The 26,009-nt window shown below is 44.7% G+C and overlaps 1 protein-coding gene across 1 annotated transcript; it reads left to right on the top strand.

Annotated features, from left to right (window-relative positions):
* Positions 1-4,354: 4,354 nt before the first annotated feature.
* On the top strand, positions 4,355-25,827 carry Phyh (phytanoyl-CoA 2-hydroxylase). The gene is made up of 9 exons (XM_059263566.1): positions 4,355-4,645; positions 8,184-8,242; positions 10,240-10,350; positions 11,908-12,076; positions 13,185-13,266; positions 15,130-15,311; positions 20,268-20,417; positions 22,818-22,952; positions 25,381-25,827. The coding sequence occupies exons 1-9, from the start codon at positions 4,571-4,573 to the stop codon at positions 25,432-25,434; spliced, it is 1,017 nt and encodes a 338-aa protein (XP_059119549.1). The 5' UTR covers positions 4,355-4,570; the 3' UTR covers positions 25,435-25,827.
* Positions 25,828-26,009: the final 182 nt, after the last annotated feature.

Genomic DNA, 26,009 nt, shown 5'->3' with positions numbered 1-26,009 from the left:
TAGAAAACGTAAGGGAAGAGGAGTTTGAGGCTGCGAATATCTACAATTCTTTCAAGATTGGCTACAAAAGAATTTTCTTTGTTTTAAGTGCTTATTATTTCTATTGATTGATTTCTTGTGTGTGTTTGTGCTTCCAGAGGTCAGAAGACAAATTAGAGGAATTGGTCCTTGCTTTCCAATACATGGGCTCGAGAGGTCATGCTGTCATCCTTGACAGGGAAGGTCTTTACCTGCTGAGTCATCTCAGGCCCAGGAGAAATCACCTCTGTGAATTTTTGAGTAGCAACTGGGCAGGAAGTTGATCAGAAGACAGATTTTTTTTTTTTTTTTTTTTTGGTTTTTCGAGACAGAGTTTCTCTGTGTAGCTTTGTGCCTCTCCTCGAACTCACAGAGATCCGCCTGGCTCCGCCTCCCAAGTGCTGGGATTAAAGGCGTGCACCACCACCGCCTGGCCTAGAAGACAGATTTTTTAAACTGAAGGATGAAGCATGATAATTGATAATTAGTGTTATCAATAAAAACTAGGAGTCAGATATTGGGGATAATAACCTGAAAGAGCACAGGAGCAATCATCAGTGACTTCTTACCTCTCTGGATCCACCAACAGAAAAAGGGCTGAGATCCTGTCTCCACCCTGCCTTATCACTTCCTGTCTCTGGCTCCTCAGTGCTGGGATTAAAGGTGTGAGCCACCATGGCCCAGCTTCTATAGTTAACTAGCAGCTAACTCCGCCCTCTGTCTCCAGGCAAGTTTTATCAGAACACAAACAAAATATTACACAAGAGGAGAAAGTATAGGGCTGGAGAGATGGCTCAGAGGTTAAGAGCACCAACTGCTCTTCCAGAGGTCCTGAGTTCAATTCCCAGCACCCACATGGTGGCTCACAACTGTCTGTAATGAGATCTGGCACCCTCTTTCGGATACATAATAAATAAATGTTTAAAAAAAAAAAAAAAGAGGAGAAAGTATGCAGCATGCTTTTATGTTGGTGGGGAAGTCCCTAGTATGCAGCATGCTTTTATGTTGGTGGGGAAGTCCCTAGGAAGATGGAGGACTGAGGGTTGCTGTCACATTCTTGACTAGGCAAGACAAGGAATGGGCACCAAAGGAAAGGGCTGGCTTTTCCTGGAAGCACTGGACAGTTGTTCTATGGAAGTGCAAGTGCAGAAACCCTTGGCAGGTTGCAGCAGAAAGAGATCAGGCTCGCTTCTGTAGGACGTGGACCAACGAAATGAACTTGCCACTAAAGCTGGGCAGGGTGGCATACCCTTACATCCAGCACTCAGGAATCAGGCAAGGATAGCCACAAGACTGTGGCCAACGTGACCTACATAGTGAGTTCGAGGCCATCCTGAGCTACATAGCCAGACCCTGTTTCAAAAATCAAACAACAGAAGGAAGACTCGCCACCGGCGTACTTGGCCTGCATTCATATCTACTCTCAGAATTTCTCAATTTGGAGTTGATTATAGGCAATTTCTCAACCATGTAATGAGCGTCTCTTTCTTTTCCTTTTCAGACAGGATCTCAAACTCACTTGCAGATAAGGCTGATGTTGAACTGCCAACCCTCCTGCTTATATCTCCTGAGCACTGAGATTAGAGGCATGCTCCAGCACACCAAGTTTCTTCCTGCTAGAGATCGAACCCAGGACTTCATGAACACTAGGCAAGCCCTTCACCCACTGAACTGTGTTATTCATTAAGCAGCGCAATGTTATTCATTAAGCGCGCTGTTTACCATGTGAGAAAAGCCACAAGGTACAACAAAGCCCACTGTAAGAGTTTATTAAGGGAAGGGAACAGAAGGGATGTGCATAGGCCTCTGGGATGACCGTGCAGGAAGAGAGAAGGAGCAGGTGACACACACACACACACACACACCCCACACATGCACTTTCGTATATGGGCTTACATAGCTACCCCACCCATGCGTGTAGATTACGTGATCACATTGCACGCAGATTACATAGGACGATGTAAGGCCCTAGGATGACTAAGTATCTTGCCTGGCTACTGGACAGCGCACGCACAGCCTAGTAGCTGGGGAGTGACTGGGAATTCTAACAAACTGCATCCCCAGAGATGGTGAAATGAAATTCTCTTAGGTGTGCACAACTCTTGAGCAATTTAATCTGAGGGTTGTTTTTGTTTGTTTGTTTTTTGTTTCTACTGTTTTTAGCTGCTTAAATGTAGTTATTTAAAAAGTCATTCTCTTTAACTTAGACATTTGGAGAAAATTTTTCTGAGATAGTTTTAAAAGTTGCCTTGGTCACTTCTTAGCCATCTGTCTAAAAACAAGTATAAAAGTTGTTTTCAAAGCAGCAGAGTGGGGTTATAGCAGTAGTTCTCACCCTTCCTGACAATGCGACCCTTTAATACAGTTCCTCAGGTTGTGGTGACCCCCGACCATAAAATTATTCTTGTTGCTACTACATAACTGTAATTTTGCTTCTGTTATGAATCATAATGTAAATATCTGTGTTTTCCAGTGGTCTTAGGGGACCACTGTGAAAGGGTCATTTGACCCACAAAGGGTCCCGACCCACGGGTTGAGAATCACTGAGCTAGAGCGATGGCTCAGCGGTTAAGATGACTTGCTGGGCCAGGCGGTGGTGGTGCACGCCTTTAATCCCAGCACTCGGGAGGCAGAGCCAGGCGGATCTCTGTAAGTTCGAGGCCGGCCTGGGCTTCCAGGAGAGGCACAAAGCTACACAGAGAAACCCTGTCTCGAAAAAACCAAAAAAAAAAAAAAAAAAAAAAAAGATGACTTGCTGCTCTTGTGGAGGACCAGGCCTCAGTACCCAGCACCCACATGGTGGCTCACAAACATCCATAACTCCGGTTCTAGGGATAAAACGTGTTCTTCCAGCCTCTGCCGGCACCAGGTGTGTGGTGCACATACATGCATGCAGGTAAAATACTCATACACATGAGATTAATACATCTAAAAAGGATCTTTAACGCAAGTGTGCGCCTGGCACTGGGGTGAATGCGTGCTGTGTCGTCTTCTCTGGAGGCTGAGGCAGGAGGATCATTTCAGTCCAGAAGTCCTAGGTCAGCCTGGGCAGCGTAGTGAGGATACCCCAGCCTCTATCACAGCAAGGCAAAGCAGATGTGGGACTGGAGATACAGCTCACTGCTAGTGTATTTGCCTAGCCGGTGTGAGCCCTGGGCTCTAAGCTCAGTTACCACGAGAAAAACAAAAAATACAGGTGTAGGGACCCTTGCACACATAGAACCACGAGGACATGCTGCCTCACGCACCGCAATCACGCACCCCAAGCCGGTCATTTTTTTTCTGGCTAGAGGTGACCCGAATTCACACTAAGGGCAGTTTTATTTTCTTCCTTCTCCCTGCAGTTCCCACTTTACAACAGGTGAGGGCAGTAAGAAGACCCCTTATTTCCCGAGTGAAAAGACGCAGCCAGTCCTGCTTTTAAACTCGGGGCCATGTAAACTTCTCTTTTAGGACGCCCGGTCAGGGTCCTCAGGTTGCTCAGGTTGGACGGATGAGGTTAGGAGCTAGCAAAGGAATCAACCGGCCCTGGGAGCTCCAGATAACAGGAGTCTTGTCCCAAAGGTCAAGGCCAAAGGGCAGGCTAATGAACCAATCTCTGCAACCCGAAAACAGGAAGTAGCCATCAGCCTTGTGGCTTGTCTCTCCTGAACTATGGCACTGTCACCACATTATATAATGAAAGCACTTAAGAAATCATAACATGTTTATGAAGAAGCAATCTAGACCTTACTGTCTATGCTAAAGAAACCAGACACGACGAGATGATGTGTAGTGGATGGATTTCAAAGAAATTTTAGGAAAAGAGTTTTTAGCTATGTAAGAAATTCTACGTATTATGCTGAACTAGAGGTTAGTGAGATAACACAGCGGTTAAGGGAGTTTGCCGAACAAGCCTGACCGTTGGAGTTCGATCCCCAGATGGTGGGAGATGAAAATCAACTTCCCCAGATTGTTCTCTGATCTCCACAAACAAGGATGCAAACACACACACACACACACACACACACACACACACACACACACACACAAATGTAACAAGAATGATAAATTATACTAGACTGCGTGGATCGTACTTTGGGAGCTATTTAATTCCACACACTCTTAAAAATGAACGGCCAAGCCTTCTAATATTTTGGGAGGAATTCACACTAAGTTAAATGTCTCCTTTGAACAGCACAGAAGATTTTAATTTTTATTGGCTCGCCGTGGGAGGAATAGTCACTTAGATTGCTTGCTCATAGATTAAAACAGTGTGGCTCAGATCCCGAACTGCCTCGGTCGCCGGGAGACCTCGCCCCAGTCACTAGAACCTTCATGTTTCGGTGCCGCAGATTAGAACAAAGCCACAGTGGCCCTGAGTGTGGACTCCCTGATCGCCTGGGTTGTCTCCCTTAACCCCAGCACCCTCCCCCGGCAGGAGGGCGTGGGAGGTGGGAGGTGGCACTGCGTCCAGTCTTAGCCGGGTCACTCCACCCGCCGCCAGGAGGCGGGGCCTTGCGATGAGTTAAGTGAGGCCCAGGCCCAGGAGCGTCGTCTCCTGGCTTCTACCATGGACCGTCAGCGAGCTGGCGTCCGGCTGCAGGTCGTTCTGAGACACCTCAGCGGACCCTCGGTCCCAGCGATTGTATCCTTTGGGCTGCGGAGGGGCTCAGGCTGGAAGGAGCATCTCCACCCTGGTTGTGGCTCCAGGGTCACAAGAGAGTCGCTGCGCTGCCGGCTCTTCCTTGTTTCCACTCCCCGGGGGAGCGGGGAGGAGGCTGCATCCCCACGTTCGGGGATCCCCCTACCTCCCCAGAGCACCCTTGACCGGGCGGCGGGCGTGTGTGACCCTGCCTGGCCTGGGTGGCTGGTGCGCGTCCCCGCACCGTTCCGAGACTGCTTAGCACCGCGGTTTCTTCCTGTGTGTAAAGCGAAAGAAGTAAAGCAAGAGGTGGCGACGTCGTCACAAAAAGAACTTTGCCATATTCAGCTGCCTTGGCATTTTTCTGCCCTGTATTGTCCTACACCTAGAAATGCCAAGGACAATTACACTGTAAACAGAGGTGTGGAGTTGCTTGCCTGTGACCAAGGCAGGCAGGGGCAGGGATCCTCAGGGGTCAGGAGGGGGCGCCAGTCGTCAAAAAGAGAAGGAGCGGGATGCAGGACTCTGCCTCGCGCAGGTAGAAGCCCTTCTCTACCCGCCCCTTCTCACAGAGCTGTGTGCTCCTGCAGGGTCCTGGTACTGCAGATCTCCCCAGCTCTACACTGGTTCCCGGAAAGGGACTTGGTCCCCTTGGCTTGCCCAGTTCCTTGGTCTTCAAAAGTGAGTGTCTGAGGGAATGTGTGAGGAAGGCAGAGATGCAGAAGGAGGCCAGGAGTTCAGTCGATAGAGTACTGGCTCATCCAGCATTAATAACTGAGTTGAGGAGCCGAGTTTCGTCCCCAAAACTTACTTAAAAAAAATCCCAGGCCTGGTGGTAAATGCTTGTGATCTGGGAGGTGCAGACCTGAGGATCGGTGGGGCTTGGTGGCCAGCCAGACTAGCTGATGGGTAACAGTGAGAGACAATGTCTCAAAAGCAAAACAAAACAAAAACCACTAAACCAAGGCTTTCACGCAGGTACATGCACACACACACACACACACACACACACACACACACACACACACACACACACACACACACTGAACTACGCCCGCAGCAGGTAGGGAGGAGGTATCAAACTGTTGGCTGCTCAATCCTGCCCTGGAAATTTCTAAAATTAACTGCCTGGGATTTTCCCACAGGCAACCAGATTACACCAGTTCTGATTTCTTTCCTTCGGTACCTGGCATCTCTGAGGCTGGTCATGATGGCTGTTTATTTGCCCTTCCCTATGGCTCTGCCTGCTGGGTGGCTGGGTGTTTACAAGCAGCAGTGTGCCAGGCCTACCCCAAATTTAAACTTTCGTCTGCAGGTCAAGAGAGACAGGCAATAATCTCAGATGATAATGATGTAACCTCATTTTACATTGAGAAACTGATGGGGAGAGATCAGACATCCTGAGCAAGGGCATTGACTGAAAGCCGTTGTTGGGTCTGCATAATATGTGGGTGGAGGACCACGGTCCTTTTCTTCTTGGCAATTGGATGCATGCTAAATTTTGAGACATTCGGGTATACCGGTGCTAGATATATTTGGACTGAAATTGGTGCAGTCTCTTGCTACTCTTGGGTTTTTTGGTTGTTTGTTTTGAGACAGGATCTTACTATGTAGCTCTGGCTGGCTGGAATTTGCTATATAGGCTATGTTGTCCTAGAACTCACAGAGATCCACCTGCCTCTGCCTCTAAAGTGCTGGGATTAAAGTTGTGATCCACCAAGTTTATCCAAGTTTAACTTGAGTCAGTTTTCAATTTAAATAGCCAGATGTGGCTAGCAGCTGGTACTGGATTTTGGACAGTGCTGGCCAAGAACCATAATGAGTATATTACTTACGTAGACTTCTGGGAATTGTGGCAGTTTCTCCCCAGCCTTAATTTGCTTCTAAGAAATGTAGATCAGGGGAAAGTGAATGGTTTTTGTTTACATAATTGGTATTTAACCGTAGTCACAGCTTTCTGTATCCACTTTCACTTAGCTTTTCATCAAACATTTCAGCGTCATTACACAGTTCTCTGAGAACAACAACCAAGTTGTAGAAACAGTGGAGAGGGGCCGAGGGACAGGGCTGGAGAGATGGCTCAGTGGTTAAGAGCACTGACTGCTCTTCCGGAGAACCCGGGTTCAATTCCAGCACCCACAATGGCAGCTCACAGCTGTCTGTAAGTTCAGTTCTAGGGGCACCTGACATCCTCACACAGCCATACACATAGGTGAAACACTAATGCACATAAAATGAAAATAAAAATAATTAAAAAAAATAGACCAATTGGCAACTGTCTTTAATCCTGGCAGAGGCAGGCGGTCTCTGTGAGTTCAAGGTCAAGGTCAGCTTGGTTTATCTAGCAAGTTCCAGTCAGCCAAGGCTACATAATGAGAGCCTGTCTTAAAAAACAGAAAAGAAAAAAAAAAAAAACAAGGAGAACAATGAACCAGGTATGGTGACTTACGTCTATAATTTCACCACTTAGGCAGTGGATGGAGGCAAGAGGATCAGAAGTTAAGATCATACTTGGTTGCACATCAAATTCAAGGCCAGCACCTGTTACATAATACTCTATCTCAAAAAGTCATTAAGCCCAAAAAAAAAAAAAAAATCAAGATAACAATCCTGGCATGGTAATGCACACCTATAATCCCAGTATTCGGGAGGTGAAGGCAGGAGGAGTCTGAGGCCAGCTGACTATAAATCAACTTCCAGGCCCAATCTTAGCTACTTAGTGAGATCCTGCTTCAATAAAGGAATGAAAATAAATGATAAGCATGCTTAGTGAAGTGACATTGTGGGGTTGGTTGGTCGGTCCGTTGGTCGGTTGGTTGGAAACAGGGTCTCACTGTGTACCCGCGACTGGCCTCAAACTCACTATGTAGACCAAGACGGCCTCAAACTCATACAAATCCACCCGCCTCTGCCTCCCAAGTGCTAGGATTAAAACTGGGTGCCCTCCCACCTGGGTGGAAGGGACGTTCTGAGAGCAGCCATTTAAGCTAAGAAAGCAGCAAAAAAATGACTGTCACTGATCTGTAGTTACTGCATGAAATAAGATCTTACAAACACATCTCTAGCCTTTTTGATATTTAAAAATATACTTGACTGTTTAGCTCCTACTTTTTGTGCCCTAATGACTGCCAGACAGTTTAGACCAAAGTCACAACAGGCAAGTACGTAAGCCCACACGTCTCTCCTAACTTCTACAGTGTGACCTTTGGGGTTATTTGCTCAGTAGTTTGTGAAAGGAAATCCCAGGAAGGGCTCCAGCTGAAGCTACAGGTAGAGACGGGGGTAATGCCCTGACTGGACCATTCTCTTCAGAGTGACAGCGACAGTGACTGAGCTAGCTGGTCAGACTTTCTAAACAGCAGCTCGCTCTCTCTCTCTTCAGGCTCCACTTCAGGCTGTGGTCACAAAGAGAGGAGGCAACCTAAGTCCCAGCAGTGTGGCCTGTGCAGGGTCATGCGAACCTCCTTTCCCCAGAAACAAGGCGGGAGGCGGGTGTTAGGCACAGAGTTTGGCTCCTTTGTTTTCCTTAACTCTTACCTAGGTAGCTCACCCCATATCAGGGCCAGTGTCCTCTGCCAGTTCCTATCCTCAACAATTCCAGTGAGTAGATCTCCTTTTAATCTGTAACTATACTGTGTATATGTTCTGGTTTTATGCCAACTTGACATGAGACAGAGAAAGAGAGAGAGAGAGAGAGAGAGAGAGAGAGAGAGAGAGAGAGAGAGAGAGAGAGAGAGAGAGAGAGAATCTCAGAATCTCAACTGAGTAATGCCTTCATAAGTTGGGCTGTAAGCAAGCCTGTAGGGTATTTCTTAATTAGTGATTGATGGGTGAGAGCCCAGTCCATTGTGGGTGGTGCCACCTCTGCACTGGTAGTCCTGGTTTCTATAAGAAAGAAGGCTGAGTAAGCCATGATGAGCAAGCCAGTAAGCCGACCCCTCCATGGCCTCTGCTCCTGCCTCGAAGTTCCTGCCCTGTTTGAGTTTCTGCCCTGAGTTCCTTCCATAATGAACAGTGATGTGGAAGTGTAAGTCAAATAAAGCCTTTTCTCCCTGAGTTGCTTTTGGTCATGCTGTTTTAGTTCAGCAAGAGTAACCTTAACTAGGACGATATGTGAAAGTCTTTCTAGTGGAAGCTGGCATAGAGTGTCCACTCTCCACCCGGTAACATGCAGCACCCTGCTGCATTAGAATTCACTCTAGAAACACCTCACCTCCAGAAAGCATTCTAAATGGTACAGCTTCGGGGAACTTTGGAGAGTCTAACTTAGGTTTTTTTGCATAATCTAAAATCCAAAAGGAAGAAAAAAAAAATAGAAAATACATAATCTAACCCCTGAAAAATCCAAGCATTGTATGTCACAATTTAGTTTGGCTTCTCTTTTGGTTTCATTGACATATTGGCTAGCATTTTGAGTGTGTGTGTGTGTGTGTGTGTGTAATTTATTTATTTCTGTGAAGTAAGGTCTCATCAGGTAGGTCTTGAGCTTAACATCCTCCTGCCTCAGCCTCCTGAGCAGCTGAGATTATGCTAGGCCAGCACCTGGCATGTATATTGCCTTGTGTTGAAAGGGAAAAGCCCAGCCTTCATAAATATCATACACATAGTCGCAATGCCAACCTTAAGGAGTGGGTTGGTTGGTCTGAGTTTGTAAGCTTGTGAGCTGCTTATGTGAGCTTTGTTACTTTGCTTGCTTCTGAGACTGCACTGACCACACAATTTAAAATGTATTATCTGGGTGTGGTGGTACATGCCTGGAATCCCAGACTTTGCAAAGTCAGGGCAGAAGAATTCCAAGTTCAAAACCAGCCTGCTGTGCTACAAAGTGAGACCCTGTCTTAAGAAACACACACACACACACACACACACACACACACACACACACTTTATTATATTGATCCTCCATTTGAAAGACAATTCTTATTCACTGTAGGAAAAATTTTAAATTCAGAGTTTAGAATTATTACCGAAGGCAACCAACGTTTTAAAACAAAACTTCCTTGCAACAGCTCTGTCACTGAGCAACATCTCCATGTCCCTTTGCCTTCTTCTCTCTCCCCCTTCCTCTCTCTCTCTCTCTCTCTCTCTCTCTCTCTCTCTCTCTCTCTCTCCCTCTCTCACTCTTTGTGGGTGTTTTGTTTTATATGACTTCATATAATATTCTGTTATGACATGTGTTTCCACAGTATTCTGCCCTTCATTTTAAACATCTCTCGCGTGGATATAATTCCTTCATTAATATTTTTCCAGTAATACACATTTTTTTGGTGGCCATATGTAATGTTTTGGATTTAACATTCTTTAAAAACTTTTCTAGGTTACTTCAATAAAGTCTTATAAATAGAAATGTTGAATTAAAAAATATGAATGTAGGCTGGGTGTGGTGGCACACACCTTTGGTCCCAGTACTCAGAAGGCAGAGGCAGGCAGATCTCTGTGAGTTCAAGGTTAGCAAGTTCCAGGTCAGTCAGAGCTACACAGTGAGACCCTGTCTCCCCTCTCCCTATGAATAGATCTCAGGTTCTTTGTATACTATTAGCTTGTAATTTAAATTGGGACTTACGTGGAGGGTTTTTTTTTTTCTTTCTCTTTTTTAGGTACACTTTGGATAATAATGTCCTAAGCCTGGAGCAGAGAAAATTTTATGAAGAAAATGGGTTTCTTGTCATTAAAAATCTGGTATCTGATGATGATATTCAACGTTTTCGGTATAATACTGCTATTTATGATTTTACAAAAAAAATGTATTACATGAATGTAATGGTAACACAAGTTAGATTAGCTTCTGCATGTTCAGAGTTTGTGTGTCTGTGTGTGAGAGATGTGTGTCTGGGAATTGATGAGTGTGAGTACCAACATACACATGTGGGGTCAGAGGACCACCTCGCTGTCCGCTCTCTCCTTCCGCCTCGTCTGAGACAAGGTCTCCTTTCTGTTTGCCATTACTATTCACGGGGCTGTGAGCTTCCGGTAATTCTCCTGCCTCTGTGCACATCTCACAGAAGCAAGGCAGAGACTATAGCTCCACACTACCACATCTGCCTTTACGTGGTTTCCGGAGGGTCAAGCTCAAGTTTGGGCAGCAGCTGCTTCAGGCACCGACCCTGCTCCCCAGCCATGTTCAGATGTTTTTCAATGATGTGATTTGTTTGCGGGTCTTTAGAAGTGTGAGTTCCAGAGCCAGTCTTAGTCCTGCATCTAACAGGAAACATCCTGTGGTGATCTGCAAATGCCTCGGGTTTTTTAAATGAGGCCTTTTAATCCTACTGTGTCTTAGTGTTGTCGTTGGGACATAATGAGAGAGATGGAGGACACTAGGAACAGGGTTGGCACCCCAGAGTTGCTACACAGTGTTTGCTGTTCAGATTTTTTTGTATTAGGGATGTTCAACCTGGAACATCAAATAGATTTCACTGCCAAATCTAAAACCTCCTGTGTGAAGACATGACGTAATAGCTGGAGAATCTCACATGTGCCCTCATGTGAAAGGTGGAAGTCAAAACACAGATGCACTAAAAATAGTACATAAAATGCCTTTAGGCCTGTGGATAAGTTTTGATGGGAACTTTTGTGTATAGACCTGGGTCCCATCTCCAGGATATCACATTATGCATATGTAAATATCCCAAGTATTTTAAAAAAATCTGAGATCCAAAACACTTCTGTTCCCAAGCATTTCAGGTAAGGGATACTCAATCTCTATTATTACAATGTCACCATATCAAGAAACACTTCGCAGTCTAGGGGGATGGCTCAGCAGGTAAGGTCTTGCTGTGTGAGCATAAAGACCTGAGTTCTGAAAAGCCAGGAATGGCAAGCACTGGAGTGAGTGGGGAGTACTCAACGGCCAGCCAGTCTAGCCTAAACACACACACACACATGCACACACGAATGCATGCAACACACACACACACACACACACACACACACACACACACACGAATGCATGCACATACGCACGCACAAGCACACGCGGCAGCATATATCTGTAACGCCAGCACTGAGGGTGGGGGAGGAGAATTAAACACACACACACACACACACACACACACACACACACACAGAGTTTCCCTACTGGTCTGCTGTGGGTGAGGTATTTTGAGGTAATGGTTCCAGGTAGAAGGCAGAAAGAACTCCTGGCCTTGTTCTCCTCCTTCCCATGAGCATTATTCTACTAGAGCAGAGAGCAGTCCCAAAATCTGCAAATCTCTCAACAGGGCAGGGCCAGCCAGAGTCATGACATTCTTTGTACATCTCATTTCTAGAGCTGAGTTTGAAAGAATCTGCAGAAAGGAGGTGAAGCCACCAGGGATAATGGTGATGAGAGATGTGACCATTGCAAAACTGGACTATACACCAAGTGAGAAAGTGGTTACGAAGATCCAGGATTTCCAAGAAGACAAGGAGCTCTTTAGATACTGCACCCTCCCCCAGGTGAGAGCCCCGCCTGCCTTCCTGCCTGATGGCCAGTCTACAAGTCTGCCTGTAACAACTGTTCAGTTTACTCCATCTTGCCCCGGCCCCTTTCCTGTTGGCCTCATAGCTGGTCTGCCTCCATCCAGCCCCTTTCTACATAGGGTGCTGGAGCTATGTTCTTAAGTGAAGGTGACTCTGCCCCATACTGGCTATGACAACATCTGGAGACATTAACAGTTGTCATAATTGAGGTGGGGTGAGCTAATGGCTTCTAATGGGACCCAGAGATTCTATAATGCACGGAGGAGTCCCCAGTCCAAATAAAGAATTATCTCAGTGGTTAAGAACACTGACTGCTCTTCCAGACGATCCAGGTTCAATTCCCAGCACCCACATGGCAGCTCACAACTGTCTGACTCTGACACCTTCACACAGACATACATGCAGGCAAAACACCAATGCACATAATATAAAAATAAATAAATGTTTAAAAATTAGCTCACCTCAACTACCCATGGCATCCTGATTGAAAAACTTTCCATGGGGTTGGGGATTTAGCTCAGTGGTAGAGCGCTTGCCTAGCAAGCACAAGGCCCTGGGTTCGGTCCTCAGCTCCAAAAAAAAAAAAAAGAAACACTTCTCTGCGGACTGTGTTAATTGTGTTTTCCAGAATGTCAACAGTTACAAAGCTATTATTTGTAAATTTATTTATTTATTGCAATGACTCTGGTCAGTAGAGGTATGAGATTAGTTTGTTTGTTTGGTTTTTTTTTTTGGTGTTGCTGACTCAACTCAGGGCCTTGGATACCCTAGTCAAATTGATACCCTCCCCTTTAGGTTCTGAAATATCTGAAATGTTTCACTGGACCCAATATATGGCCATGCACACAATGCTGATAACCCCCTGAGCTGCCAGCTGCCAGCCCTGCATTTTTCTTGCCAGTTTTCTGTTGTTATTGTTGTTGTTGTTTTAGATGGGAGTCTTACTTACGCTGTATAAAACTGACCCTGGAACTCAGGATCTTTCCGCCATCTTGGTTCTTCTATAGATCATTGCATGCTATATCATTTGCCTGTACTTCTGACTTCCTATGAAGTTATGTTTTTTTTACTGCTTTTCTCATAGGTTCTGAAATATGTGGAGTGTTTCACTGGACCCAATATCATGGCTATGCATACCATGTTGATAAACAAACCTTCAGATTCTGGTAAAGAACTCTTCTTTGTTAGGGACACACAAAAGAAAAATATTACTAGACTAAGTATGTAAAGTTGATGTTTAAACCTAGGTCATGCGTATAGCTATCAAACTTCAGATGAGGGAATGTATAAGCTTTCATTTAACTCTTAAAACAATTTATATTATAACAACACTGATGAGTAATAGTAATTTCAGATAGTGACTATAGGGAGTATTGCTAAATAGTCACACAACACTCTGTGAGCTCATCAAACAATAGTTTGTATATTGTGTGTCTAAGCTTCTTTTTTATTTTTATTTATTTATTTTATTTTATTTTTATTTTTTTAATGTGTAGCCCAGGCTGGCCTCGAACTCGTGATCCTCCTGCCTCCGCCTCCTTCAGCAAATCCTACTGGCATGCGCCACTACAAACAGCTAAGCTTTTTTTTTTTATTTCTTCGTCTAGACGGGGCTTCTCTGTGTAGCCCTGACTATCCTGGAACTCACTCTGTAGACCAGGCTGGCCTTGAACTCAGAGATTCACTTGCATGCTGAGCCTCCTGAGTGCTGGGATTAAAGGCATGCACCACTACTGCCCAGCATGTCTGAGTTTTTGATTTATTTTTTAACTATGTGCCATCTCTGGGCTGGTGGTTCTGAGCTCTATAAAAAAGCAGGCTGAGCAAGCCATGAGGAACAAGCCAGCAAGCAGTACCCCTCCACGGTCTCTGCGTCAGCAACTGTAGTTCCTGCCCTGTTTGAGTTCCTATTCTGACTTCCTTTGATGATGAACTGTGATGTGGAAGTGTAAGCCAAATAAACCTTTTCCTCCCCGAGTTTCTTTGGTCATGGTGTTTCATCACAGCAGTAGAAACCCTGACTAAGACAGAACCCATGTAAAAATGCCAGGCAGGAGAGTGCGTACTTGTAATCCCATCACTGGGGAGGCAGAAACAAGAGGCTTCTCCGGAACACTGACTATCCAGCCTAGCCTAATTGGTGAGCTGCAGGCTAATGAAAGGCCCTGCCTCCAAGGAGGTGGATAGGGTTCCTGAGGACACTCAGGCTGTCAACATGCAAACCCTCTCATGTACACATAAGCACATGCACATGTGTGAGCACCTATACATACATGTCACCTTGCCAAGGACAAGGACTGAGAGAGCCTCCAAGCCACGGGAAAGGGGAACTGGAGCTTGGCTCCATATCATTCTCCTTAATTTCATAATCCAGCTGTAGTAAAATCCTTATTGAATGCTGCCCCTGTGAAAATCCCAAGCAACAAATGGATGATGTGTGACTGCTAGAAAGGATATTAACTACCCCTCCAGTGGGAGCCGGAAGTAGAGGATGTGGATCCCTCACTGATACTTCAGTTTGTCGCTTATCTCTTAAGACTGATTTCCTATATTTGGGACTTTGTTTTGTTTTTGTTTGTTTGAGCGTTTTTTGGTTTTTTTTGTTTGTTTTTTGGTTTTTTTTGTTTGTTTATTTGTTTGTTTTTTCCAAGATAGAGTTTCTCTGTGTAGCTTTGCACTTTTCCTGGAACTCACTCTGTAGCCCAGGCTGGCCTCGAACTCATGGAGACCCGCCTGTCTCTGCCTCCTGAGTGCTGGAATTAAAGGCATGCTCCACCACCACCCGGCGAGTTTGGTTTTTTGAGACAGGGTTTCTCCGTGTAGTCCTGGAACTTGCTCTGTAGCCCAGGCTGACCTCGAACTCACAGAGATCCACCTGTCTCTGCCTCCCAAGTGTTGGGATTAAAGGTATGCGCCACCACGGCCCAGCTCTTTATTTAGTTTTGGTAGATAGGTCAGTGTTCCAGGTTTTCAAGCAAATGAGGAAATTCCCAGACTTCATCATTTTTTGACAGTGGGTTCTGTTGCAGGCAAGAAGACATCCCGGCATCCCTTGCACCAGGATCTGCACTATTTCCCCTTCCGCCCTAGCGATCGTATTGTTTGTGCTTGGACCGCCATGGAGCACATTGACAGAAACAACGGTTGTCTGGTTGTGCTCCCAGGCACCCACAAAGGCACACTGAAGCCACACAGTTATCCCAAATGGGAGGTAGGTCTGCATAACTGCTGCACCTCTCTGTGTGATTGTGGTGTGTGTGTGCATTCATGTGTGTGCACATGCACGTGCTGGCCAGAGGACAGACAGCCTTGGGTGTTATTTCTCAGGTGCCTTCTATTTGTTTTTTTAAAGCAGGTCTCTCAACAGGTAGGCTAGACTGGCTGGCCAGTGAGCCCCAGGATCAGCCTGTCTCTTCCTCATCAGCACTGGGATTAAAGCAAACACTGCCAAACCCAGCCTTTTCTTTCCTTTTAACTTGTGTTCTGAGGACCAAGCTCAGGTCCTCAGGCTGGAACAGCCATCTCCTCAGCCCAGCGGCTGAGTCTTTCCAGAACCCTTTGCTGTTTTTAGTTTACATCAGTGGACAGGAGGAGCCTAGGAAGGAGACTGTACTTCCTTTCTTAGCAGATATCGTCTCGAGCTATACAGTTAGAATCAGAGCAATTTCAAGGATGTCAGGTAAGATATCCAATGACATCTATCCTTTCAACACGTGTTTGAAGCCAATGTGTGGGACTTGGGTCCATGCTACGTAAGTTCTGTCACAAAGGCCAGTCATAAATAACAAAGGCCCCAGACACATGTGATAAATGACAAATTAGTCTTACCAACTGATGAGGGATCTCAGAGTGAAGTAGAGGGCCAGACTGTCACCTACAATTGCAAAGACCATCAGACACTAGAGTGGTGGTTCTTGACCCTTGGGAGGAGGGCAAATACTCTTTTACATGGGGCAACACAAATATTTACAGTACAGTTCGTAACAGTAGCAAAATTACAGCTCTGAAGTAACAACAAAAATAATTTATGGTTGGGGGTCACAGCATTAGGAAGGTTGAGAACCATTGCCCTAGAAAGAGCTAAACATTGAAGGACATGGTAGAAATTCCTCCTAGAAAAAGAGACACAGAGGTCAAGCACAAGCACCGGCATGCTAAGAGCTGGGTGTTCTTGGTGCAGACAGGTTGGGGGCTTCAGGGACACTGAAAAGATTGGCAGAGGGAAGGACCAGATTTGAGAAGACTTTCACGCTGGCTCTAGTTTGCTTGGGGCACATGGACCTTGCCTTTTGTAAGCAGCTGGCAGAGCTTTCATTTAAAGAAAGTATTATACTCTGTTTGGAGTATAATTGTCATATAATTAACTATCTATTTCTGCACACACATTGGTTACCATACTCAAGAGAATCAAAGTCCCTCTAGCTTGGTGTGGTGGCACATGCCTGTAATCCTAGCATTTAGGAGGCTGAGGCAGGAGGATGGGAGGTTCCAGGATGGTCTAGGCAACATTGCAAGAGCTTGTCAAAAAAAAAAAAAAAAAAAAGAAGGAAAAGAAAAACTCCTCTCTCCACCTGTTATCCAAAACAATCACTGAGCTGTTTTCCGTTTTTACGGGTTTGTTTGCATTCTTTAAAATGTTGCATAAATACAGTTCTGTAGTATTCACTCTTTTGTGTGGCTTCTTTCACTTAGCATACTTGAGACTCACTGATGTGGTGTGTGTCTTGATAGCCCAGTTCTTTGCATTGCCAAGCTTCCTTTTATTGCTCGGCTGCACCCTTTTTTCTTACCCACTGAGCTCTTGCTGTGGGGAGCTATTAAGGTTTTTGCATCTATGAATGAAGAGACCAAACCAATTCTTCAAGAACAGTTATTTTGGGGTATGGTACAAGATGCATTGAAAATTTGGGAAGCCAGGGGCAGAGAACCAGGGGGGAGGTTCTCAACATTTCAAATCTTAGACTAGAAGACCCTGAGCTCTCAGATGAGGGTGTCTAGATAGCGTATCCATGGTAAAAAACAGGGAACTGATCTTCTGGAGGAAATGGAGAAGCCTGCTTGGAGAGCTTGTCGTACGAAGTCAGTTTCTGGTTTTGTTTGTTATTTTGGGATATCTGTGTGCACATGCATGCAGCATGCTTGTGTGCACTATAGCACACATGGGGAGGCCACAGGGAACCTCACAAAAGTCTTGTTTTCTTCTTCCACTTCGTAGGTCCTGGAGGTTGCTCTTGGCAGCAGCTCCCTTTACCCACTAAGCCATCAAGCTAGCCCAGGATGTTAGGATTCTTAAAACGATACTATGTGACGTATCGTTATGATGTGAAAGTGTTGCAGTCTGTTCACGACGGTAACCCTGAAATTGTGAAATCCATCAGTTTAGGGTTAGAAGAGGCAGAAAAGACAGCTCAGCCGGTGAAGAAGGTACTTGTTGTCAAGCCTGATTGACCCCTGGGCTCCACATGGTGGAAGGAGAGAAATAAATCCCCTAAGCTGTCCTGTGGCTTCCACACATGTGCTGTGGCATGAGCATCCCCTCCTCACACAGTAAATATATGTATTTGTATTATATATGTATATGTAAATATATATGTATAGATCTGTATTCTTTTCTTTTAACGTTAGGTAAGGGTTGGTCTGTACCGGGCTTTTTCCTTTGGGCCACCAACCAGCTCCCAAATCATGACACCGAGACTTATTATTAGTTTTGAATGCTCGGCCTAGCTTAGCTCGTTTCTGGCTAGCTCTTTTAACCTAACCTGTTTCTCTTTATCTACGTTTTGCCTCAGGGCTTTTTACCTTTCTTACTTCTGTGTACCTTACTTTCCCTGCTTCTCTATGTCTGTCTGTCTGGTGTCTGCCTGGCCTCTTGCTCCAGGCATGTCCCTCATTCTCTCCTCCTTCTCTCTCATTCTTCCTTTTCTCTTTCTAGATTTCTCCTCCTATTTATTCTCTCTGCCCACCAGCTCTGCCTAGCCTTTCTTTGCCTAGCTACCGGTGGTTCAGCTCTTTATTAGACCAATCAGGTGCCTTAGGCAGGCAAAGGGAAGCAAATGCAACACATCTTTACATAAATAAACAAATACAGCAGAAACAAATGTAACACATCTTTACACAGTTAATGTTCTGCAGCATAAACAAATGTAACACACCTTTGCCTAGTTAAAATCATATTCTACAGCATTGGTCACGGCACAGGGCCGGGCTCTGCTTGGCTTAAGCAAAAGGGAATGATCTGGAGGCTTTCTAAACAACAGCATTTCCAGGCCAGCTTAGCTTAGCTTCCAGGTCACATACCCACCTTGCTGGGAGAAAAGGGTCCTGGGTTCAAATTGCAATACTAGCCCATAGGGAAATGGCCATTTCCCAAAAGGAATTTGGAAGAGTCTTAGCAAGAACAGGATGCTGGGGCTGGGAAGATAGCCCAGTCAATAAAATGCTTGCCTTGCAAGCATGATTCCCCAGAACTTATTATTATTATTATTATTATTATTATTATTATTATTATTATTATTTAAAAGGCTGAGCATGGTGGGCACACTTGAAATCTCTGCTGAGGTGGAGACAGGCTGATGATTCCTAGAGCTCACTTGGTGAGAGAGATTGTCTCAAAAAAGAAGGTGGGAGTTTTTCACTCCTCCTACCGGATATTTTGAGGTAGGAACTTATGCAAGCAACTCCAATTAAACTCCGTGAGTCACACACAGAAAGAAGACACAGAGTAGGCGTCGTGAGTGCACTCCAGTGTGGAATTGTAAAAAAAACAAAAAAATTAAAAAAATGCATCAGGGAAAAATGGTAGACAGTAGCTGAGGAGCAACACTTAGGCTGATCTTGATCTTTGTACCTCCGCCTCCTGAGTGCTGGGATTACTAGGATGTGCCATCACCCCTGGCCGTTTGTTCTTTTTCACTGTTCTTGGTTTACTCTGGGTGTGACATAAGAGTTTTGCACACAGACACGCCCACTGTGCCCCCGATTTGGAGAGAAGAATTAGCTTCCCCAGGATACTCCTGACGACGAGGAGGAGGAGGAGGAGGAAGATGCATAGGAAAATCTGGATAGGGAGAATGTCATGCTAGGAAAGAACATTACTGATTCAGGTTGGACAAGCCTAAGGCAAATGTGTGTATTTGCCCATTATATTAGCCAGGGTTCCATAGCAGAACTGAAACAATAGGATGGATGGACATTTTATACATACATATAATTTATTATATCAATTTACATTAAAATAGCAGCAGCAGTTGTCCTTTGAGGCTGGGTGCTTTGTCAGTCAAAATAGTCCCACAGTGGCTGTCTCACACTGGAGAGGCCAACAGTAGTTGCTGTGCAGGTGACCAGACTGATGTCCCAAACCTAGACATTTTCTGGAGAGCCATTGGTCCTCCATCCATGATAGAAGCCTGGAAACATGGATTCTAAATGCCAGCAGAGGAGCAGCAGCAGCAGCTGCCCGGAAAGGGAAGATAAAGTACCAAAATGCAGCTAGACTTTTGGCCGCCCCCTTTGTATCTACTGCCCCCCTACTCTGGGCAGGTTTCCTCTAGCAGTTAAGGCAATCAGAACAATTCTTCAGGTGAGGCTCCCTACCCCGGAGATTCTAAAAGGTGGCAAATTAACATTAAGACAAGCATCACACTCCTGTTAACCATGAGAGGCCAAACTGGCCTAAATCAGTTATAATTAATTTGCTGTAATTGCACATGTGTGGAGGTCAGAGGACAAGTTATAATTAATTTGCTGTAATTGCACATGTGTGGAGGTCAGAGGACAACTTATAATTAATTTGCTATAGTTGCACATGTGTGGAGGTCAGAGGACAAGTTATAATTAATTTGCTGTAATTGCACATGTGTGGTGGGCAGAGGACAACTTTGAGAAGTAGGTTCTCTCGTTCCTCTATGGGTCCTAGGTATCTGGGTGTCAGGATCTTGTGGCAAGTACTTTTAACCAGTGAGCCATCTCATTGGCCCACTGTGGGACTTGTGAAAAACAGACATCCGAGAAGATTCTGTATATTTAAAAAAAAAATCGAGAGTCTAATTTAGACATGCTGTTGTCTTGGAGGAAGTTCAAGGACTCTTGCTTTCCCGATAGACTGATGATGAAGTCTTGGCCATGGTGGCACCTCGAATATGAATGTGTCTTCTCCTGTGTGTTCTAGGGAGGGGTTAATAAAATGTACCATGGCATCCAAGACTACAAGCTAGACAACAACAGAGTGCACCTGGTGATGGAGAAGGGAGACACTGTTTTCTTTCATCCTTTGCTCATCCATGGATCTGGTCGGAACAAAACTCAAGGATTCCGCAAGGTATGGATTCAGATTGCTACATCTCCAAAGATGAGTGGACTTGAACAAAGATCTCAATATACATTAAGATAGCAAAGGATGCAGGACTTTTCACTAAGGGTCCAGTTTATTTACCAGGATATACGCATACATTCACTCTGTTAGGCCCTCACCCTGTGAGCACTGCACCATTCATGGAATTACTTCTGAACAAAAGTGGCCTTTTCGGCACACAGCTGCTGCTGAGGCTAAAAACAATGGCTGAATTACTAAAATAGCATCATTTGGAATTCCTTTTGCTCATTCTAAGTACAACAGGAGAGAAGTTCATAATATCTTTACTATTGAGAAAAATAGTACTGATCCAAAACAATACTGAGTTCCGAAGGGCACACTCAGAAACTGCACTCAGCAGACCCTTGTGTTTTCAATCTTTAGCTTCAGAATGTTTACAACTTAATACTTTGTTGCCTATGTTAAAAAGTTCACCACAGCCCGGTGGTGGTGGCCCATGCCTTTAATCCCAGCACTCGGAAAGCAGCAGGTGGATCTCTGTGAGTTCGAGGTCAGCCTGGTCTACAGAGCGAGTTCCAGGACAGGCTCCAAAGCTACACGAAGAAACCCTGTCTTGAAAAAAGCAAAACAAAAGAAGTTAAAGAGCCCCACAAATGCCACAACTTCTCATTTTGACGGGTTCAGTAGATCTGATAGTCCTGTGAGAGTGCTCTTCCTCACGGAAACAGTGGTCCACACCAAACATCAGGGTTCCTTTGGGTCTAAGTGGGGCTTTCTGGCTCCTCACATGGTTCCCACCCATCCTTCCTGGCTCTTTGAGCCCAAAGACAAGGCACCAACTGTATCTTCCACTCACTGATGTTCCCACTAGGTTGTTCTCTGGAGCTTGAGATTAGGCTGAGGCGGTGGAGGTGCTGCTCAGGACAAAATTTACGGGGCTGCCAAAGGTTCAGCATGAACTTTTGAAGAGCCGTGCTTCTTCTTATGCCAAATTTTAAAATAAGGGGCTGGTATTGTCTCTCATAGTTGTGCAAGTGTGAGGTATAAGCATTGAAATATAAATAAGTTCTGATGCCGGGCGGTGGTGGCGCATGCCTTTAATCTCAGCACTCAGGAGGCAGAGCCAGGCGGATCTCTGTGAGTTCAAGGCCAGTCTGGTCTACAGAGTGAGATCTAGGATAGGCACCAAAACTACACAGAGAAACCCTGTTTTGAAAAACAAAAAAGAAAAGAAAAAAAAATTGATATACTAAATGTGCCCTTTTCTATACTTTTCTAGTGTCTTGCATAGTCTAGAAAAATAGTCACCATTGTTTCATAATAAAATGCGTATAGGAGAGCACATTTTCCCCTTTGTCTTGGTCTCTGATGCAGCTCGATCTAGCACACAGGTTTACACAGGTGATGGAATTTGAGACGCCACTGTAGAAATCAGTATTTTGAGTACAGTATGTAGCAAGTCCTTCCGATGGATGTGATCACCTTTAGACAATGAACTAGTGACAAAAAAAAAGAGGAATTTTAATGACTGCTTTGCAAGCTTGGGTTTGTTACAAATTTTTCTAGAATGGAGAGAAACGAGTAGTTTCCTTCAGAAGGAGGCAAGGTGGGTTCATGGAACTGACCTTTAATGCCCCTTTTGATTTGAGAGGGTATGTGTATTCCTCTAGAGGTATTTTCAGTCTCCATATCTATCGCCATTGAAATAATGACCTATCTCAAATTCAACTGGGTAACAAAGTTGACTGAGTGATGCTGAAGTCCAGTGTGGCACACGCTTGTCATTGCAGCACTCAGGAGGCTGATGCAGGAGGATCACATGTTCTGAGAACCAGGGGACAGTTTATGCAACACAGCCTTAACTACATAGTGAACCTACCCCAAAAGAAAAAAAGATGAGAGATAATAGTGGAACACCATCCATTTAAGGACTTTAGGATATGGGAAATTTTAAATGCCTAAAAATATTGAAGATCTCTTAAGGGACTGGACTTCCTAACTATACCTTAAAAAACAAGTATCACAGCTAATTAAAAAAAAAACTTTTGTGGGCTAGTGGGATGGTTCAGCAAATAGGTGCTTGCTCCCAAGCCTCATGAGCAGAGTTCAGTCCCTGGGAGTCGCAGGGTAGAAGGAGAGATCCAACCATCCAAACCTGTCCTCTGACCTCCACACGCACACATACACTCTTTAAAATCTTTTGTAATTTCTCAATTAGCCTTTGGCTGTGGAAGGAGGGGCCAAGCTATGCATGAGGAGACTGGGTTAGGATACTATAGGCCATCCTTCCAATTGAGAAATCAAATCTCAAGTGAAATATTCCCGTTCTAGGACTCTGCTTGATTTGGGGCATCATGGGATTAATAGGGTGCTCGTCTCTAATCTCAGTCTATCCTTGCGGCACAGGCAATTTCCTGCCACTACGCCAGTTCCGACTGCCACTATATCAACGTGAAGGGCACCAGTCAAGAAAACATCCAGAGGGAGATTCGAGAGTTAGCCGAGAAGCGTTATGGATTAGAAAGCAACGTTGACTTAAAGGTACGTTTATGAAACCAACCCCACAGGAACCACTGGGGTTCTCTTTCTTCAGATTTAATTTGGAAGCATGCAGGCTTCTGTTTGCTCCCTTCAGAGCTGCTCCTGGGCCCACCAAGAAGGATGGTGTAGGGCTTTCGCTACGGATAGTCGATGTGGATGCTGATCAGTCAGTCCCAGTGAGTGGGCACGTTCACTTCGGAAAGTTGGTTTTATTCTTTGTCATCACAAATGCAGGCCTGGGGCCTAAGGATACTGAGTTAGTGATAGTTAATATGCCGTAGGTCACACAGATGCCATGCTCCCCAGCTGTCTCCAGTCATCTGGAGTATCTTGATCCCACTTTGGAACCTACAAAGGTGAGAATGTGGAATCTATATAATTACCAAATCTCAATAAGGAAATCACTTTGAGCTGGGCAGTGATGGCACACGCTTTTTAATCCCAGCATTCGGGAGGCAGAGGCAGTTGGATTTTTGTGAGTTCGAAGCCAGCCTGGTCTCCAGAATGAGTTCTAGGACAGCCAGGGCAAGAAAAGAAAAAAGGAAAAAAAAAGAAAAAAAGAATTCACTTTGGAAATTAAAAACGAAAGTAGCCACAAATGTGTCCCATATCTGAAAACACTCTGATTTCACATTTGCAGCCCCTAAAATTTCTTATCGTTCATCTCCCTCTGTCTAGGACTTAAAATGCCTTCCACGGATAACTAAGACTTGGGTCTAACAAGGATGTCGACAACTCTCCCGGTGTGAGGTTCTACATTTGTAGATTTGGCCAATTGAAATACTGGAAAATATTAAAAGTATTGGGGGTCTGGAGAGACGGCTCAGCAGTTAAGGATTGAGAACTGCTTTTGTAGAAGACCTAAGTTCAGCTCATTACAGGCTTCTAATGGCCTCTACCTCCAGTTTCGGGGGATCCAGCACCTCTGACCTTTTTAGGCACTGCACCTACATGCACATACTCACACACAGACACACCTACATCCTTAAAAATAAATTAAACCTTTCAAAAAGTATTTGAAAAAGACTGCATATGCCCTGAACATATACAGACAATTTTATCACTCCTTCCTTAAAACAATAAAACATCTATTGATAGGACATTTACATTCTGTTGGGGAGTATGGGTAAGCCAGAGATGGTATATGGTACATGGTAGGGTGTACATGGGCTCTATTCAAATACTGCACCATTTCATAAGAGGGTCTTGCCATCCCATGGCTTACAGTATCCAAGGTGAATCCTGGACTGTACACCAGGCTTGAGGTTGGTAAGGTTATGCTCAATGAGGCCTCACATGTTGATTTTTATTACTTGGTAAGTTATAGCTTATCAGGTTTATTTAGAAGAATAATGCCAACTCCTACTATGTAATCATTTCTAAGAGACAAAAACACTTTCGTGTCACTTGTATTTCTCACTGAACTTCAGTAGAACAGTCAGTCAGAGTGGCTTCATGCCACTTTATAAAAATGCCAGAGGCCAAGCTAAGTGGCAGAACTAGGTTTGAGAGCTGGACTAATTAATTCTTTCTACCGTACCTTACGGCTTGGCTCGTTCAAAAGATAAACAATAAACCAGAAAATAGACATTGTATTGTTAGAAATGAAAAGGAACTGGGCATGGCAGCTAACTCTTAGAATTGTAGTGTTCAGGAGGCTAAGGCAGGAAGACTGTCGCAAGTTCAGAGCCAGCCTGGGCTACACGGTGGGTTCGAGGCTGACTTGGGTTACAGAGTGAGACCCTGTCTCAAAAATAAAAGCTGCTCGAGCAAGATGACTCAGAAAGTAAAGGTGCATGCCACCAAGCCTGAGTGCCTGAGTTCAACTCCCTCAGCCCACACGGTAGAAGGAGAGAATCGACCCCACAAGTTATTTTCTGACCTCCATCTGTTCTCTAACTCACGTATGCCCCGTGTGCGCGCGCACACACACATAAATAAATACATACATCAATACATAAATAAAATGTAATGAAAAACAAAACAGCAACGATAAAAACAAAGGTGGGGGAGAACAAAATTTAAAAACAAACTAGTCAACTATGGCGTCTTTTTCACAGTCATAATCCAATCATGAGTAGAATTTTCAACATACTCCAGGCAGATGACATCAAGGAGCAGCAGAGAGACAGCTAGTAAACAGTTTTTACTGTGGCCAAGTCGTGTATGGACCCAATAGCATCATCTGCCATTAGCACCTGTGTCCAATGAGTCACGGCTGGTGGCTGGGAACCCACTGACCTAGCATAGACAGCACTATTCTAGATACTGGTAGGTAGATGACTGGAGTCCCAGAACAGGTTTTAGTTACTAATCTGTGGAACTATTAATATGTTTTCCTGTTTAGTCGTTTGTAGAGGCTTGAACCCTCTTTCTCATGGAGGGTAGGCCAGTGGAAGTGTCCCACGAACTCTGTTTGATATTTCAGGATATTTGGATATTTCGAGGCCGATGTGTGAAAGGGGAAAGAACAAACCTCTGAAATAGCCCTTCAAGAGTGTGAAACGACAATGAGTGCCTATAATCCCAACACTCAAGAGGCTAAGACAAGAGCATCGTGAGTTCGAGTACCGCCTGGGCTACATAGCAAGATACTGTCTCCTCCCCTTCCCCCCCATAGACAAAACAAAAATCATTAGCTCTTCATTATAATTCTTTTAAAGGAAACATTAAAGCAAGACATCTCAGGAAAATGTTTTCTTATTGAGATGATTCCATCTTTTCTCTCTCCTGTTTATGAATCAAGACATGTACTGGGGCCTTAACTGCCCAGAATGAATTATGTGGTACTGTTGTTTTAATTGAGTGAAATATTACTGTTTTAAGAAAAACTAACTTGGGGTATAACTAATAAAGGTGACCGAATATAATTTAAGCATTTCCAGTCAATTTCTTTCTCTCCACAGGCACTTTACCTGAGCAAAAATGATTTCTTGCAAGTTCAGTCTACATACATCAGGGTGTACATCTTTTCCGCCATGAACTCATCTCCTACTGTCTCATGTCGTGACAGGCTTTTGTTCTAGTCTAGAACATAGAGTGAATATTCACAGTAAA

The sequence above is a fragment of the Peromyscus eremicus genome, chromosome 5 (genome assembly GCF_949786415.1).
Source record: "Peromyscus eremicus chromosome 5, PerEre_H2_v1, whole genome shotgun sequence".
Lineage (NCBI taxonomy): Eukaryota > Metazoa > Chordata > Mammalia > Rodentia > Cricetidae > Peromyscus > Peromyscus eremicus.
This window is presented reverse-complemented; position numbering and strand designations above follow the sequence as displayed.

Bases quoted from the DNA above. Each gene is read 5' to 3' on its own strand.
- Phyh (XM_059263566.1), top strand. From the start codon at position 4,571: ATGGACCGTCAGCGAGCTGGCGTCCGGCTGCAGGTCGTTCTGAGACAC. The intron at 4,646-8,183 runs GTATCCTTTGGG...ACTCTTACCTAG, and splicing joins GACCCTCGGTCCCAGCGATT to GTAGCTCACCCCATATCAGG. The intron at 8,243-10,239 runs GTGAGTAGATCT...TCTCTTTTTTAG, and splicing joins TCCTATCCTCAACAATTCCA to GTACACTTTGGATAATAATG.